We start from the raw sequence: 19,248 nt of genomic DNA on the forward strand, positions 1-19,248 counted from the left end.
ATATTTTTTCTCTCGAATATTGAATTATGTGGTGCTAAAGTTTATTTTTCTAACTGATCTTGAAGAAAAATAAAGATATTGTATTATATTCTAAGGTAGTGAGCAACAATCTGCATTGTAAATAAGATATGTTGTAATTCTTGTTTGATGGTGAGTATAAGTACACAACTATAGGTTATATAAATGTATATGCTTTACATCGTTTTAAAATATATTAAAAATAAAAAAAAGCATTTATTCTGAAGGTGTGGTGGCTTTTATTTTGCCATGGTGCGATCAATTACATGTAGAGGAAACCTGTGTAGTGCTTTTTCAAATACAGGAACTTTAAAGTGCTTTACGCTACATTCACCCATTCATACACTGATAGTGGTAAGCTACATTGTAGCCACAGCTGCCCTGAGGCAAACTGACAAAAACGAGGCTGCCATTCAGTCGGCGCCACCATCAACATTAATACACAACGTTCAGTTCTGCAGTTTATATTCACGCACTTCTCTAAAGACAAATTTCATCTGCAACCGTTATTCATATTAGTTTAAGGTCTGAAAATGGTCCGAGCCAGCGACTCACTTGCGTGTTTATCTGCGAGCTGGATGAGGCTGTGAGAGATGTCTCTCCTTCTGTAGAAACAAACCACCTTGGCCTCGACATTCCCACTGGCGGTCTGAAATAAGAGAGAATGAAGATCAAGATTGGCATGAAGAAATGCGTCAAACAAGCCCATCTACACGACTCCAATTTCCCAGAAGAACCATCTCCTTTGTGCATCCGTCAAGTTGAGACAAGCGGGAAAGAACAGTAACGGTTAAAAAAAAAAAAAAAAGATGATTGATTTATTGTCACGTTGTATAATTAGTCCAACGGGTGGACTGACAAGTATTAAATGGCAAAACTGATGCTGAGTGATTTAATGTGGGAGAATTAAGGTGCATCTTAATAATAGAGAAAAAGTAATTTATTTCAGCTATTCAAACTCACTGGATGAAGTTGGGGTTTAGGTTAAGAAATAACAGTCTGATTCATTTAACTCAGGGGCGTCAAACTCATTTTTGTTTTGGGCCAAATCAACATCATGAATGCTCGTAAAGGGCCGGTCGTGCCAGAACGTATTGATAAAACTTGTTCACAAACTGTTAAAATATCAATAAATCCTTAAAATTAAGTAATATTGAACATCTTTTTAGTCCTTCCAGGATATTACAATTGTTTTGTGATTTTTTTGCGATACAAATCGAAGTGTTTGTGGTACTAATTTGGAATTATTTGAGCTTTTTTATGTCTGTAAATGCGACTTTTTATTACTCGCTGCTTAGATCGTGGACTATAATCTGACATTTAGGCTGAGGCATCTGTTTAGTACATGTAAGAAAGTTTTGACAATTTTTTATGGAAAATCTGCTATAAACTACCAAAGTGTAGCGATTTGTTGATTTTGTGTGAATTTCCATGATAATTCTCATGAAACAGGAGTGATTAATTGATATAATTTGGCAGTAAACATAAAACCTGAATTGATTTGATAGATAAAGTGATATTTAACACATTTAGTGTTTAGTCTATAACTTAGAGCCACATAAAAAGTAATGGCGGGCCGGATATGGCCCACAGGCCTCGAGTTTGACACACAATTTAAACCATTGTTTAGATTTTACTGATAACATCTTAAAGTCAGTTCAGTTTTTTTTTTTTTTTTACAAAATTATTAGTGCTAAATTAGACCAACAAAGTAAGGTAAGGGTGTTTTTAAATGTTTTTTTTACAGAGCTAGAGGCCTTTCTCATTGGTAGCTGGACAAGAAGAAATGCAGAGAAAGGAAGAAATGTAGCAAATGTCTGAAACTGGAAAAGCTGCAGCCTTTGCATTCAGATTGTCTGCTTCATCAAAAGGTTTTGAACAAATTTGATAGTCTACACCAGTGGTGTCAAACTCATTTTCATTTTGGGCCATATCAAAAATCTGAATGTACTTAACCCTCCTGTAATGTTCCGGGTGAAATTGACCCTTTTTAAAGTTTAAAAATGTTTTTAAAATAGTTGGAAGTTGTTTTTTTTTTTTTTGCATTAAACTTTTTCTATTTGTCTTAATAGGTGCACTCTACATATAAATTGAAAATTTAGTCATTTTACACATTTGTACCAACCCATAGGTCAACTTTTTACGTAGATACAGTTAGGGTCAATTTGACCCGGCAGTCAGGTTAAAGTGCAAAAAAAGTTTAAAAAATGTCCATTTCTTTATGTTTCCTTGCAGCTATGAACCATATTTCACCACACACACACAAACACCACACACACACACGTACACCAAGACACACACAAGCCCACCTTCTCACTACTCTCTTTACTTCACAAAGAAACTGCGAGAAAGCAGGTGTTCACACAACTTTTGACGGGAATCTTTTCTGTTCCTGTGGACAAACTCCACCCACACTGAGTGGACACTCAGCAGAAGTGGATGGAAACATAAATACTCTCTGCATGACTCATTTATCTTGATTTTAATCAGCGGGTCAATTTGACCCTGAACAGTATACATGTCTCAAGTTCAATTATTAAGATCACGTATTGAAAAAAAAAAGGTGTAATATAATTTTTTTACCCAAGATCAATTTCAAGGAAATTATAGTTTTTTTGTGTCTAGGTTTTTTTCAGTGGACATAAAAAATGTAAATTCCATTTTTTTTTATGTCCAAATGAGTAAATGAGTAGGTTGTCATTGATCCTTAATTTCTGAGAAATAAAAAAACATCACTGCACAAATATTGATTGAAATGGTTAGTATTGGAGTTAATAATCAGATACAAATATGTTTTGGAGGAATTTTTTGGTTTCTGACACTATTGCATGATTAAACACTCCCTGGGTCAAATTGACCCACAAACATTTTTGCTGTACCCTAGAAACGAACATAACAGGAGGGCTGGCTGGACTAAAATGTATTAATAAAACCAAATAAATTGCTAAAATATCAATATATAACTGCTTGTTTCAGCATTCAATAAGTGTAATATTGAACATCTTTTCACATTGATTAGTCCGTCCAGGATTTTGCTATTTTATTGTGTGTATTTTTGCTATCAAAATCACAGACTTTGTGGCACTAATTCAGAAATATTTGTAAGGAATTTGTACGATATTTGCACTATACAGATATGATGTTAAATGTATGATGCTAAATGTGACTTTCTGTTAATTACTCTGTCGGTCACGGACTACAACTTGACATCAAGTAAGGCTGAGGCAGCAGTCACTTAAACCCAATATATCTGGACAATTTTGAGAAAAAGTTCCAGTAAAATCTGAAAAAAATGTGGGGATCGGTTGATTTTGTGTGAATTTTTCGGATTTATGAAAAACTGGAGGGACGTGTTGATGTAATTTGGAGTTTAGAGGGCCACATAAAAGGCTACAGCAGGCCAGATTTGGAGCCCAGGTCTTGAGTTTGACACAAGTGGTCTACACCAGTGTTTCCCAACCCTGGTCCTCAAGGCACACTGTCCTACATGTTTTAGAGGTTTCCCTGCCTGATTCAACTGATTGCAGTTCAACAAACGCCTGTTAATCAGTCATCAATTGAAATCAGCTGGACTGAAGCAAGGAAATTCCTAAATCATGCAGGGTAGTGTGCCTTGAGGACCAGGGTTGAGAAACACTGGTCTACACCATCATGCAGTCCGTTGCCGAGTCGATAGTAGTCAATCACTGGAACCCTCCCTGAAGAGGTCAAGCCACAAAAAGGTCACTGCTGAAACTGCTGGCTGTTTAAAGTGCTCTAAGCATAACAATGGACAGTTTTGTGGAAGAAAAATTGTGCAAAATCAACAGGGAGAGTCACAATTTTGAGAGGATTGCAAATGCAAAGCTCATTGAAGAGTTTGAGGACGATTCATTAAAAGTGGTTTTATATATATTCAGGTCCGATTTATGTGATATTTCACTTCTCAATAAGAGAGAACGACAGAAACATTGGAGCCGAACTAAGACTGAAGAAAAAGTAAAGACACACAGAATCAAGGATTTTGAGGTCCAGGGTGAAGTTTTAACATTCAGTGATGATTTGGGATGACAGATCATCTGATGGTGTTGGCCCTCTGTGTTTTCTGGAGTCAAAGGTCAAACATAAAATACACAGTCTCAATGCAATTTACATAAATGTTTGACACCTTTAAGGTTTATGTTGTTCATTTAGGTTTTGCTTTATGTTACTGCTGGTTTTGCTTGGTGTTTTGTATCCATTTGACTTAGTTACTTGTCTTTGCATCTCATTTAAAAACACAAAAGAAGCAATAAACAGATTTTGGAAAAAAATAGTCAGCACAGAGCCACCAACCAAGAAATTTAGAGCATTTTGTTTCTTTATTGAGATGATTTTATTTTCCAGCAGGACTTGTCATCTGCCCACGTTCCCAAAAGTACAACTACTACTTTCATTAATAATGATAAAATCACTGCGTTTGATCAGCTAGTAAACTAGACAAACCAAAACCGCATATGGCAAATTTATGGAGTATTGTTCAGAGGAAGATGGGAGACAACAAAGCAAACAATGCAGATGAGTTGACGGTTCATCACCTCTATGAAACACAAAAGGAGCCCCAACTAATTATTAAGTGTGTATAATGAACAGTACACAAACTTTCTTTTGAGTTGTGTAAAAAATAATCATCAAAATGTACTATAATAAATCTTTGAAGTTGATGTGCGGGCGTGTGTGTGTGTAATGAATCTATATAATCCACCGCTTTCACTTTTTGGTCATATTTTAATTAAACAAGGTGCATGTTTTTTTGCCATCAGCAGATCTGACCAGGTGTGTTTTTGATTACAAAATAAGAAACACAGAGCAAAGCAATACCAGCAGAAGTCATGTTACTCTCCTCTCACTATCTCAAGTTTATTTAGCAAACAACAAAGATAAGCGACGTATAAGCTCTTTTTTCTTTGCGAAGCAGCAATATTACACTGAATGTCTTCATTGAGAGCAAAGTGCAGCCAAAGTCGAATTCCTTGGTTGTGTGGAAAACAAAGAGCCTGATGCAGCAATTTCCCTTTTTGTCTCCATTACATTAATAAAAAATGTTTTCTTGTTTAATAAATAAAACCTTATTTGACATTTTCTCACTAAATATTCATTTCCAATTTAAGTATTCAACTCTATGCAAGCAAGTCAATGTTTTGGTTTGCTTTGTGTTGCCTTTGCTGACACACCCCTTGCATATATGTTAAAAGAGGAACCTGTACACGTGACCAAGCTGGAGCAGCATCAGATCATGTTGCAGATTTATTCCAGCTAAAAGCTGGTATCAAATTCTAGCTAACCATGCATGCTAAGCACAAATACGTGGGCTTTAAAAGCCTTTATTACAGGTATTATTACGTCAACAAGCGCACACGCCCTTACAGGTGTGTCCAGTAATGGAAAAACGACAGTTGGGAAACAAAGGAACACCTGTCAATTTCAGTCAAACAATTAACACTTAAAATACCAGAACGCACATAGACAGAGGGGCAATAGGTGGAGGTTGCAGGCAGGAATCCAAGTTATTCCCCCTTCGGCAAAAAAAGGACAAACAATGCAGTACCTTGTTGAGTTCCTCTATCCGACGGATCAGGTAAGGGTTACTGGAGGAATTTTCAAAGAAGACGTAATCTGCAACGCCAAACAAGAGGTCATCAGAACATCATAGCCAAAATAAACACATCACAAAACAAATCCCTCTTCAACTATAGGAACATTTTTATTTGTGAGGATGTAATGAAAATGACTCCCAGTGAATTACAACCAAAATAAAATACGCAAAAGCAAATTTATGAAATACTGTAAAGCATGATTTGTAGCTCTGAGACAGTTATCAGAAAAGTTGGACTATGGTTGTAGAAATCCTGTAACCTTTAAAAACATTAGCCAATTTCACATTCTTATCCTTCCTTTTACCCGTTCTCTATTGTTCATGTAGACCTAAATTAACATTTTCCAACAGCATCTAATTCAGGGGTCTCAAACTCCAGTCCTCAAGGGCCGCTGTCCTGCAACTTTTAGATCTGCACCACACTTGAACAGAATAATTAGGTCATTAGCAAGGCTCTGGAGAACTGATCTACACAAGGAGGAGGTAATTAAGCCACTTCATTCCAGTTTTTTGTACCTGTGGCACATCTAAAAACCGCAAGACAGTGGCCCTTGAGGACTGGAGTTTGAGACCCCTGATCTAACTGAACAGTCAGACTATGAGAACCATAAGGGAATAGTTTATATCAAAGCTTGTCCATGTATTACAGTGACCTAGTCAAAGTCCAGACAGGAATCCATCTGATCTGTGGTAAGACTTCAAAACTGATCTTCAGAAATCCCCTCCATCCAATCTGACTGAGTTTCAGTTAGTATTCAAGGAAGAACTGTCAACATTTTCTGTATATAACATGCAATAGAGACACAGCTGACACTGGAGCATAAAGTGGTTTTATGAAGTGGAGTCATGATTTATATTTCTAAAAAAAAATGTATCATTTTTGTTTTACTTCATAGTTATGCATAACTTTGTGTTGACCTGTCAAATATACTCTTAAAATAAAATTTTGAAGATTATTTCCACAAGTTGACAAAATATACCAAGGGTCTGAAAGCTTCTGCAAGGAAGCAACTTAAATAAATTTAAATATTGCGCTAGTCGAAAAGCACCAGTAGTCATTTTCACAGACTCAAAATCCAAGATGCTCCTGACATGCTAAACGATTAGCAGCAGGCGGTTCACATCTGATTGTCACTGTTATAGACCTACTACCGCTTTCCTTGTGAATAAAAACCGATGATTATGTAAATAAGAGTTCAATAGAAAAATGACGGCTGCTTAAAACTTCCTTTTTTTAACAAAAGGTGATATTTCTGAGACTGGTGTTGGTTTAAGATGGCAGATTTGGTCATAATTTATTTCTGTTACTCTTCCTCAAAAGTCAAATTTCAAAATGAAATCGAATTCCATCCAAAAACAGAAATTTAGACAACGATCCAGCCTATTTTCTGCTCAGCCTAAGTAAGGTGCTACTGACTCTCGTGTCTGATTCAGGAGCGATGCTGGAGTGACTAGATTTTTTTAGTTGGATGTTAAGACAGCTTTTCCCTCTGGTTTTGGATGCTGTGCAGCTGGAAGGATCTTTCTTCTTACTTTTTGACTTTTAGACAATTATTGATGCATAACCATGGTAATAAGATATTGTTTTCACAACTGGGAGCGGCTGATTAGCGTCCCAAAAGCTCAAATGATACCTGAACTATGACGACAAATTCCAAAGAAGTTGAAAAGGAAATGCAGAGCAAAGAAGCAAAGAAGAGGTTCAAGCCATCACTTCCATTAGTCCTAACGGGGGAAAAGGTCTCCTACGTTTCTGTCCGGTTTTCTAACCATACAGCCAGACAGATTTAAAGAAGACAGGCAAAAGCAAGTGAGGTAGATTAGCAGTGCTTCCCAAGAACTGATGTTGTCAACCAGGACATTCTATTGTATAATATCATCTCTGTGGCCTGGAAATAGAGCTGTTAGAATGTCATGATACTCAAAGTATAAACAACAGATTTGGTCAGAAGCCTCTTCAGATTCAATGCAAGACTGACTGCTACTGTAGATCCGTCCTGCCCACAGCATCACCATTCACAACAACTCTTTGGAGATACTTGGTTGAGTTATGACAACATTTAATATAAAGGTACTTCAAACCCTTCAATCATCAAAACTTAAACAGAATTCAACACTTAAGCCATTATTACCATGTGTGAAATGCATCTATATAATAAATGCGTGTGATGATTTAGTGAGATGCACATGGTCTGTGTATTATGCAGGAGAGGACTTGAATGCAACGTGGAGTTAACAAAGAGCATCTGAAGGCATCAGAAATGAAGATAAGACACATTGTGATGTGCAAGTGGTTGCCAGAATGGCAAAAATATATAGTTTATGCTGCAACAATCAAGTGATGCATCAAGGCATTTATGATAACTTTCCATTTTGAGGTAAAGGAAAGGTCGGGTATGAGCAAATGAAGGCGTAAGGTTCAGCTCAGCAGACGCACCGACGCCATGAAGACAATAATTTGATGCTGAATTCCAGCAGAGTGCTAACGAGCTAGCTGGTCGACCAAGCAGCCGGACTTGAGCACTAACCACACTATAAGTCAGTGTGTGTATAATATTAAACGCTACGGGGAAAAGCAGGTTTTAATGTCACCAAGATGGTTGTCTAATTACAATGCAGAAATAATAAAAGGAGGAAGAGAACGATGAGCCGCGGCTTGTGCTAACGTTAGCTAAATAAGGACTCGTAGACTAATGGCTGCATGCCAGAAGAGGCAAATACAAAGGCAGCCTCAGACTGACCGAAATGAAATTTCACCAGCCGCTTAAATACACCTCCAGCCATGGGCTAACACAGCTTGTGGCTCTTCCACGTCCACCGTGAAAGTATTTCGCAACCACTGTAGCGACTAACAGTGCCGACAGCTGAAAAAAAATGTTTACATTACCAGGTAGCCAGTTAGCGAGCTGGCGGCTAGCTGCTGAGAGGCCTGGCCCGTTTTGGATCCCAAATATTAAGAAAAGCTCACCTTCCGGCTCCAGCCTCACTCACATCTAAACATGCAGCTCAACCGCATCTCACCATTACACGCACAAATCACTAACACATCACCAAATAACACAAACGAGATTCAAAACTTAGTTATTTCTATTTGATTTTTTTTTTTTTTTTTTTAAAAAGGATCCACTAACATACATACCTCCGACCCGGTACATGTTGGCCGCCATTTCTGCCCTCCCAGCGTGTTAACGTAAAGCATAAACTAAGCGAAATGACATAAATAAATTTTAAAATATATACATCTAAAACTCTGTTTCATAAAACGACAATGTGATTTTTAAATTACGATCGTCGGGACTCCGGATGTGTTCACTATCAGGGGAGAAATTTTGCTACTCAGACGCCCCTTCCTCCTCCTACTCCTCCTCTACCGACTCGCGGCAGCAGCTTTATACAATACAGTAAACTCAGAGCGGCCGACAGAAGTCGGATGAACCCGAAAAACCACTCACTGTTCGGAGGCGACGGAGGGGGCTGCGCAGGCGCAAACACAGGCACGTCGAAACAACTAAGTTATATGTATTCATTGGGATTTTATAAAATAGAACAACAAAAAGTAGCCGTAAAATGATCTGTTATGAACAAAAGTTGTTTTTGTTTTTTTACAGATAAAAATCTTGAGAAATATTAAAGATACGCTCTGAATTTGCATTTTGAGACACTTAAATGTTTAAGTTTAAATTAAATTCAATTAAAAAATACTTTACAGATTCCAAAGTGGACATTAAATGTTGTTGTGATTCATATTATTTAAGATTCTTGTAAGAGTTGTTGTAGATGCTGATGGCTGTGTGCAGTAAGGATCTCCTCTAGTGGTCAGTATTACAGCGATTCTGAGGGAGCCTCTGACTGAAGATACTCTGTTGTTGTGAAGCAGTTTCAAAAAGAGGATGCTTGGGGTTGTTCATATTTTTTATATTATTATTATTATTATTATTATTATTATTATTATTATTATTATTATTATTATTATTATTATTATTATTATTATTATTATTTTATTTTATTTTTTATTTTGCCCAGGTCCCTCTTGAAAATGAGATCTAGATCTCAACGGGGTTTACCTGGTTAAATAAAGGACGAATCATTCTTTGCTCTACCTACTCCAGTTATTCCAGTAGTATCCAGAAAGAAACCAGCCTTCTTAATCAGGTTGTTTAGCCTTTTTTGGTGCTAGCCAAACAGATGATGGGAAAAAAAATATTACGTCCTACACAACAGTCATTTTGCATCTTACCATAAATAGTGAAGAACTTAAGCTTCCTGAAGAAGTTGTTGTTGGCTTCAATGTTGTGTCTCTAGTTCAGTCTGTCCGAGAGAACGCTGAGGTGTTTATATTCCTCAACCACCTCCACATTTTCTCCAGTGAAGAAAAAGGGGTTTTCATCATGCTGTTTTTCTTAAAATCTATAATCATCTAAAGATAACATGGTTGTTTCCCCACCGCGACAAAAAACGATCCACTAGCTCTCTGTACTCAGCTTCTTCACCATCTCTGATAAAACCAACTACGGCAGAGACATCTGAGTATTTCTGCAGGTGGCAGGACTGTGGCTTGTATTGGAAATCTGAAGTGTACAGTATGAAAATCAAACATTAACAAATATTTCATTTCAGTCACACAGAACTTGAATAAATAAATAAAATAAGTTTTAAAATTGGGATTTCATTGGTTAAGGGAAAACAAACTTGCCAAAGTAATCTAACCCAATGTAGAAAAAGTAACTGCTTTTATTAGTAATTTATTTTGGATTTAATTCATGCTTCCTCCTGTCACTTGCTGATGTATTCCTGGACAAGGTATTCAATGCTAAGTTGCCTTCTTATTCATATTGGTGCCCATAGTGTTAAACACTTTGATTGATCGGCATGACTAGAAAAATATAGTCAGTCCATTTACCCAGGTCCACTAATTGCCAAATGTGAAGGATAAAGAAACTGCTAAAAGGAAACACTCTCACGCTGAAAAAGAAACACATAAAACCCCTATGTAAATAAAATCAGGAATAGATGAGAAACAAGATTATCAAACAGACCTCAACATGTTGCCAAGACCTCTGTAAGACTCTAGTGAGCCACTGTGAGAGTCATTACCTGCAAAAGTAAAAAAGCATGTCACAGCGAAGAGCCTTCAGGAGTGGCCGACCGACCAAAACTTAACTTCAAGAACCCATTAACGACTCACCCTGGAGGTCACAAAAGAAAGTAAAGCAGGATCTAAAGCAATGCAGCACTCATAAAGAAAAAAAAAACTTTAAAAATTGCATCCAGTGGCAAAATCCACTGCTTTAAACACAAAGGCTTGTGTCGCATTTGTTAAACAGAAAACATTTGGGTAAATATGGGGACTAATGAGAGAAAAGTGCAGCTTTTGTGGAAAACTGACACCACATTTCAAAAAAAGAACTTGATACAAACATTCAGAAATGGTGGTGGTCGTGTCATGGTCTGGGACTGCTTTGCTGTAATTTCTGCTCTCTACCAGAAAATCCTGAAGCCAATTGCCCAACTAATCGGTTGCCCAACTAGGCTTGCTCAGGTCAATCCTACTTATGTTATGCAGCAGGGCAATGAACCCACAAGCCAAAGGCTAAAAAAACAAGCTAGCAAATTAAAATAAAGATAAAGGTTTTGTATTGGCCTAAACAGGTGGGGTAGCTGTAGCTAGTAGGACTGACTTATCATGTCTGACTGATGATCTAAAGATTTATACAAGATATAAAGGAACAAAGTTTTTAAATGATCCATTACAGCCTATTTTTTGTTGCTAAAAAGCCCACAATTTTGTATAACATGAGACAGAACAATATATTTGAGTAAATAGAATATTTGAGTCAAAATAGATTAAAAAATGTTAGAATTCAACTTTGTTCACTGTAGATTTAAAAAAAAAAAGCATTTTACTGTCTGTTATTGTTCATTCTACATTATTTGTATTCAGAATCATTAATTGAAAGCTGTCCAAATACAATACTATTGCTCCTGGGTTATTGGTTGAATTCTGACAGTGTTTTATCAGTGTGGAAACAAAACAATAAGCTGTGATTTTACTGTGGGGGGTTTGTGTTTCTCGCTGCGTGCGCGCATATGACATCACGGATTGGACTGGCTCGCCCTGAGTGGGGTGGAGAGAGTTTTATCCAGACCACAGAGGCAGAAGGAGCTGGCGGTGGGAGAAACAGAGGAGATTTAGTTTCATCCACACACGGACCAAACCTATAGGTCCGCTTCCAGGAAAGGCGAGCCACGCCCCGGGGGACAGGGGAGACCGTCCGCTCCCCCCAGGTACCCTGACTCCTGAGATGAAAGGAAGAATGGACAGTGAAGAAGAGTTTTAATCGGGTACAGGTCGCTAAGATGAAGTTCGGGAAGAGCATATGCGTGCTTAATGTGGGGGGAACCCGGTACGCCTTCACTCGTGAGGTGATCAGGGATTTCCCACTCCGACGCGTCAGCCGCTTACATGCCTGCGCGACCGAGAAAGAGGTCCTAGAATTGTGCGACGACTACGACCGGGACCGGAACGAGTTCTTCTTCGACCGCCATGCGCAAGCTTTCGTGTTCATAATGCTGTACGTGCGCTCCGGCAAACTCCGGTTTGTCCCCGGAGTCTGCGAGCTATCCTTCTACACCGAGATGCTGTACTGGGGGCTGGAGACCGCGCACCTGGACTCCTGCTGCCAGAAGCGCCTGGACGAGAGGATGTCCGACATCGGGATGGACAGTCTCTCAGAGGGGGACATCGTACTGTCCGGGGATGAGTGCCTGACTCCGGAGGAGACGGTGCAACAGATTGAGCTCACCGGACGCGCCAAATGGCTGGAGAGGATGCGCAAAACCTTCGAGGATCCTAATTCTTCCCTGGCGGCGCAGCTTCTGGCTTCGGTGTCCGTGATTTTCGTGATTGTTTCTATGATCATGCTGTGTGCCAGCACGCTGCCGGACTGGGATACGGCTAAGAAGACTACCGTGGAAGAGCACAGGTAGGCGATGGTGTGCGACCAAACTGCAGTGCTTGAGGGGCTCCCCTCAGTGAAATGCGGTCAGACATTGAGGCGCAATGATGGTGCTCTTAAGTCCTGTGCGTAAAAGTGAGACACTTCATGAATAAATCTTTCAAATTCAGTAAAATCCACCACACTGACTCTAAATATAGTTTATAGTCACCTATGGAGAAATATGTCAAGTTACTTTTTGTTTTGCTGTTTTGTGTCAATTTGTTGTTTAATCGAGATAAACAAACTCCCACTAACTGGCTTCCACACCACACCCGTCTCATCTGACATCACATAAGGCATAAGGTGACGAATCGAACCTCCTCAGAGTATTTTCCCACATATCTCTGCAGGTTCTTCATGTGGTTCTGTTAAGTAATGAAAACTCGTATTTTTCTCTCGATTTTAGGTCTATGTGAAGGGAAGATGGACCCATATGCTCAGATATCACTAATTTGAATTTGAGAGCATTCAAATCTAAAAACCGGATTTGCCCTTTTTTTGGATCCATTATTAGCAATGTAAACTTATAACAGCACAATTCTCTTTATTTTATAAAGTCAGGCTTAAGCACAAAATTACAAAAAGAAATATTATAGTACTTTGTGTGACTCTTCTTTAATGACATGCAAAGTGTCAGAAGTGATAATAAATGTCACCTTTCAGCCATATTGGAAACAAAACCCAGACCTGTTCATTGAAATGCAAATTTTCCAGTTGCAATTTCAACTTTAGGGGATTCTCCTGTTTTCCAGACAGGGAACTTGAACATGCACCATTACGTTTCATTTAATTACATCTGAACTCTGTACGTACAACATACTGTAGTTAGTATGTTGTGAAAATGCCAAGATGGAGGGTAGAAATAGACCTGTCAGATGGGCAAAATTGCAAAATTAATTATGTTGCTTAAAATAAAAATTCAAGTTTCAGACTCATGTAAGAACTTTACATAGACTTTTGGTCTGAAACTTAACTATCTTATGGGATAATGACTTTAAAATAAGTTTGAAACCCTGATCCAGTTCTTTTGGATATTTTTAATCAAATTCTTTCTTCAGATGTATTTACTTGTATTATGTTTGTCTGCAGAGAAATGTTACAATATCATAGAGTTCAGGAAAATTTGCTTGTACAGAACAGCCTGTTCCATTGCAGTGATCAAAGTAATAAGAAATCACCCATCACTCAGCATCCAGGAAGAGGAGCTGCTGTCGTGAGGTGAAGCAGAAGGAGTGCAGACTGCATCTGGGGCCATTTTATGAGGGACAGACATGCTCAAAAACTACTCTGATGAAAATACTCTATTAGTATAGAAAAGAAATATCCTTCATTGTCCCAGAATGGTAAAATGAGCAGGTTTAAGGTAAATAGATGCATCCAGATTAACACAAAACCAAAAAAGTATAAAAACAGAAAAATAAGAATGGAAAACTGTACAGCAAGGGCAAATTTTACAGGACAAGAAAATGTATTATTTCCAGTTATAAGAAATAATCAAATGAAATAATCAGGAATATAAAGCTGTATTTTGTGTACTGAATATAAACCTCAACGATGATCATTGTCATCATAACTTTTTGCTTCCACTTTGTCATCTCACACATTATCCTGGGGTCACTGGAGTCAAACAGGTAAAGTTGCAACATATTTCTTTATTATTTCACCCTTTTTATACAGGTAGATCTCACAGCGATGTCAAGCCTCATTTTTAAAAGCAATCTACTTTATATGTACATAATAATTTGATAGTTGTAAAAATCTATCTAATTGTCTCGACAAGGTAAAACTTAGATAAAGTAAAAGAAAATACCAAAAAAACATTAAGAGCATAAACAGCCACCCACTGATGATTTCTCAATTTAACTTAAAACCTTTAGTTCAATTAAGCTGCACAGCTTCAGATCCTGTTGTAATGTTTTTCCAATTAAGAATATCAATTTTTCCAGTTTAAGGAAGACCAAGTAAGTTAGATAAGCTGGTATTCTGTACAATGCTGGATTTTTACATCCTGTAGTGAATCTCAGCATTCAACTTGTAAGGAGCTAACAGGAACATTCACATAAATGATAAAATCATAATCAATGTAAGGTAAAAGGTCAGCTGCCACAGGTTGTTTATTCATGTTAAAATGAAAAACATGCTTTAATTCTAAGAAAAGAGCCTTATTTGATTCTCATACTATACATATTTGACATAAAAGAAAGATTTTCATCTAGTAATATGCATTTCTAGCAAGCAAAATTCAATTTGTGCAGACAGGATAGCAGGGAGAGTAACAGAGGTTTTCTTTTAGGTTGAAAACAAAATACCTTCAATTTTGTCAGTATTGAGAATTAATATGAGATGGAACAAATGTGACTGAATAATGTCAAAAGCAGCTTGTAGATGATCGCAAACTAAGGCAATGGAGTTTCCATGGCAGTAAACAACTGCGTCATCAACATAGAGATGGACAGATATACCAGATGCATTATCCCCGAAGTTATTAATGTAAATTTAACTCCAGTCTGCTGGAATCTGATAAAAATAACAGTCACGGAAGCATTAACTCATGCAAGCCGTGCCTTCACACAAAGCAATTAAACACACAGGCAGTTTGATTCTGCGTTAAAATAATTTGATTTAATAAAAAAGACAACATCCTCATATATTTGTAAAGCCTTTATTAACAAATAATTCACATTCAGTGATCCAACATTGATCATATTTCTACTTAATCTTGATGAAAACTCCCAAACTGGGTCAATTTATGACTAATTCAGTGCAACTAATATTAAAAATAAAACACCATTCCCATAACAGTTAGACTGAAAACAAACAGAACTTTTAATCCCCAGATCAACTGACAGTTCAAATATCTATTTTACACCTACCCATGTGTCCTGTAAAAAACATTTACCATGCACTTAAGCCCTTATATATTAATATGTTTTTCATTATACTTATCAGTTTAATAAATTATGAAAAAATCCTCAGAAAAATCCTCAAATCTCATGTGTAATTAAATTGAATTACACATATTTTCTCTCAATTTTGTATTGCATTAACTTGAGTTTTACAAAATATGACAGATTATGTTCCCTAATGCAACCAAAATAACTCTTAAACAATCTACTGTTATTTATTATAGTCATGAAATTTCCATACATGAGTTGATAATGGAAAATTACAACAAATAATGTCCAAGACTTAAATCAAAATGTGAAACAAAGCTTTAGCTACTGCTATCTAGTTCCCTTTATTGATACATTTAAAAGGCATAAATAAGAATGTTTCCATTATTTGATGTGGTGGAAGAGGGATAGGGAAGTCTGATCTGTTCATCAAAATGGCGGCCTGTAAAGAACGATGAGGTTCCTAATATCTAGAATTTAGTCATTTTTGATCCATTGTTTGGTTAAACTTCCCAACCTCTGCCCTGACAGCATAAACTGAGCATTTGGGTTTAAGAAATAACCCAGCAGTTTTTAGTGTATTAGTGGGAAACATGGTAAATATATCCTGGTGCTTGGTAAACCGGCGCCTCTGAGGACATTATGCTCATTGACGAGTTTCAGACAACCCCATTAATCATTAGCATCCTCACATGGCTGTCACACAAGCCCCCTAAGAGAAAATCAATAATGGGTCAATATTATCTACTAAACTTGAAGTGTTAATAACACTTCTTATGTTATGTTATGCATCTTGTGATGCATTTCTCTTACTTTTTCCTTTTGTGGTCTCACAAGAGGACAGTTTCTGACTGAGCAACTCTTTTGGTCACAAAATGAAAACCTGCATTTCCATTTCTGCATTGTGTTTTTTTTGTTTTGTTTTGTTTTGTTTTTTTGCTACAGCCTGTCCTCTGAAGGAAGTCCTGAGGAGCCCATTTTCTATATAAGGTTAGGTTTTGTTCTCTCAGGCTGGACATAGCTCTGAGTTTGGAGCTTTTCCAGGGGGTTAGGTAATCAACTAAAAGCGTAGCTCGTACTTGGGGCCAAAGGGATCCAGTTTCATGCCAGTAGATGATGCAGTTTTCTCAGCTGCTTCATAATTTGGTTTGATTCAATTGTGGTAATCGCTACCATGTTGGAACATGCGGTCTTTGCTTCCTTGAATCTCCTTTGTGTCAAATACCAGCGGGATGGCTTTCTAATTCAGCTTTGTGGCCTTTGCTGTGTTAATTGGGGGATTAATTGTGTGGCTGATTTTGTCACAATCACTCTTTAAGGCTTTTTCTTCTTTCCCTGTGTGGAGTTTAATTCAGCCTGTTTTTGTTTACTTGTATGTCTACATTGCATCAGATGTGCTCCTTATTTCCAATGATTTAAATCCTCTTGCTTGGCTTATTCCTGCCTCAAACTGACAGGTTAAGTCAAGCAGTATCTCACATCAAGCATACTGTTATCTCTCTGGAGCGCATCTGCCATTTCCTGTTTATTGTTGAACTCTTTCTCTCTTCCATCTTCCTTCTTTAGGATAGTGGAGGCCGTGTGCATCGGCTGGTTTACAGCTGAGTGCATTGTGCGCTTTCTGTTGGCCAGAGACAAGTGCGACTTCATCCGCCATCCGCTGAACATCATCGACGCGATTGCCATTACCCCCTACTATGTCACCATGGCAATGGCCGAAGCTGGGATGCCGGGTGCCGGGCTCGGGGTCGCTGGAGTGATACTGCGCGTGCTGAGGATGATGAGAGTGTTCTGGCTCATGAAGCTGGCCAGACACTTCCTGGGCCTGCAGACTCTGGGGCTGACGCTCAGGCGCTGCTACAGGGAGATGGTGATGCTCATGGTGTTTGTCTTCGTGGCCATGGCGATATACAGCGCCCTGGCACAGCTGCTGGAGCACGGCTTGGACTTGGACTCGCAGAACCAGGACTACGCCAGCATCCCGGCTGCCGCCTGGTGGGTCATCATCTCCATGACTACAGTCGGGTACGGGGACGTGTATCCTGTGACGATTGGGGGACGAGTTCTCGGAGGGATGTGTGTTGTGAGCGGGATTGTTCTCCTGGCTCTGCCCATCACTTTCATCTACCACAGCTTTGTTCAGTGCTACCACGAACTGAAGGTCCGCTCCGCTAGATACGCACGAAACGTGTCTTCAGAGATGCTGCAGTGAACCAAATCAGACGCAAACACAGCAAACCAGAGGATCTCCTTGTGAAATAACCAACAGTGTGAACTGCCCTGTCTCCTGGCTTTGGCACACTGCAAAAACACAAAGTCTTATCAAGTGTTTTTGTTTTGTTTCCAGTTAGAATATTTCAGAAGACAACTAACTTACAAGTAACTTTTCATTCAGATCTATGAGCTTGTTTTAAGACAATAGTTCTCTAATATTGATTTTTTAAAAAGTACACGTTCCATTGGCACATTATTGAATTTATAACATGAAAGAATTGTCTTATTATGAGTGAGAAAATCTGTCAGTAGAACCAGTACTGTTTATTTACTTAAACCCAATCCTATATCTTAATGAAAGGGTACTTGTAAGTCAGTTTCATCTGACTTCAAGTGTACAAATATATTTGCACTAGAGGCTAGACAAAAAAAGATGTTGTGTTTTTGCAGTGCAGCATTCAATATTGTTGCTCTACATCAGTGGTGTCCAAACGTTTTGCTCTGGGCGCCAAAACTGGCTAATTTAAACCACTCAAAGCATACAAAATCCATTAAATTAAAGATGTAAAATGTAGTTAATTGTGACTTTTTTTTTTACCTGTACTTTTTTTTAAGGAAATCTGTAAATCATTAGAGATACAAAACATGTACAGGGTTTCAGATTGTTGCCTTATTGACAGAAAAATCTTTTTTTTTTTTGGATAATCAATTCTTTTCTGTTTTGTTTGACAAATCTGAACCTTTCTTGAGGCCACAAGTGGCCCCCGGGCCACACCTTCCTCCACATAGTCCCTGTCTCCAGCAGAACCGATTATAACTGACCAGCAAACAAAGTGAAGTAATCAGTATCTTACCTGCAGAGAGGCAGAGAGGTTCAGAGTACAGATTTTCAAAATAAAAGTCAAAAGGTATCCCCTTTTCCTGTTTTTGTTTTTTGTACATTTAAATCTCTCAGATCCTAAAAATAATTTTAATTTAAAAGATAACCTGAATGCAAAAAAAAAAAGTTTTCTAACAGGGTGAGAGAGCTACCTATACTCACACCCCATAAACCTAATACTTAGTCCTTGGCAGCAACAACTCCATCACAGTAATTGACGATGAGTCTCTGATATTGCTTTGAGGGAATTTTGAATTATGAACTTCCTGTTTATGTTCAGCATCTCAGTCAGATTTAAGTCTAAACTTTGACTAGGCCACTACAATCACACTGCCACCACCATGTTTGACTGCTAATATGATGTTCTTTTTCTCAGATTCTCTGTTAGTTTTACAGCAGGTGTAATAGGATGTACACCTTTCTAAAAGTATTTCTTTGAACATCTCAATCCCCAGATTTTTGGGATTATTTTTCTACAATTTTTGGAGATCATGAAGAGATCATAGTTTTTGTTTCTTTGTAGTTTTTCTTCATCAGTGATTTTACCATCTTATTCGTTTCTTTCTTATTGTTGAATCATGGATTCTGACTGTAGCTGAAGCAAGTGGAAATAAATTTTTCTCACCTGCC

At 37.9% G+C, this 19,248-nt stretch overlaps 2 protein-coding genes across 3 annotated transcripts in view; one reads left to right on the plus strand and one right to left on the minus strand.

The window, feature by feature from the left end:
• The window catches only part of mta3 (metastasis associated 1 family, member 3), a 35,926-nt gene extending 26,891 nt beyond the window's left edge, over positions 1-9,035 (minus strand). The window contains exons 1-3 of one of the 2 annotated variants that reach the window (XM_032574378.1): positions 8,772-9,035; positions 5,585-5,652; positions 574-667 (exon numbers count right to left, since the gene is read on the minus strand). In XM_032574378.1, the coding sequence (XP_032430269.1) occupies positions 574-667; positions 5,585-5,652; positions 8,772-8,799 (190 nt within the window). In that variant the 5' untranslated portion in view covers positions 8,800-9,035. The remainder of the gene's footprint in view (positions 1-573; positions 668-5,584; positions 5,653-8,771) is intronic. The other variant, XM_032574379.1, reaches the window with a different exon arrangement.
• Positions 9,036-11,989: 2,954 nt separating this feature from the next.
• On the plus strand, positions 11,990-19,248 carry kcng3 (potassium voltage-gated channel, subfamily G, member 3). Its single transcript, XM_032575131.1, has 2 exons — positions 11,990-12,615; positions 17,091-19,248. The coding sequence occupies exons 1-2, from the start codon at positions 11,990-11,992 to the stop codon at positions 17,734-17,736; spliced, it is 1,272 nt and encodes a 423-aa protein (XP_032431022.1). The 3' UTR covers positions 17,737-19,248.

This window comes from Xiphophorus hellerii, chromosome 10 (assembly GCF_003331165.1).
Source record: "Xiphophorus hellerii strain 12219 chromosome 10, Xiphophorus_hellerii-4.1, whole genome shotgun sequence".
NCBI classification, from domain to species: domain Eukaryota; kingdom Metazoa; phylum Chordata; class Actinopteri; order Cyprinodontiformes; family Poeciliidae; genus Xiphophorus; species Xiphophorus hellerii.

Bases quoted from the DNA above. Each gene is read 5' to 3' on its own strand.
- kcng3 (XM_032575131.1), top strand. From the start codon at position 11,990: ATGAAGTTCGGGAAGAGCATATGCGTGCTTAATGTGGGGGGAACCCGG. The intron at 12,616-17,090 runs GTAGGCGATGGT...TTCCTTCTTTAG, and splicing joins ACTACCGTGGAAGAGCACAG to GATAGTGGAGGCCGTGTGCA.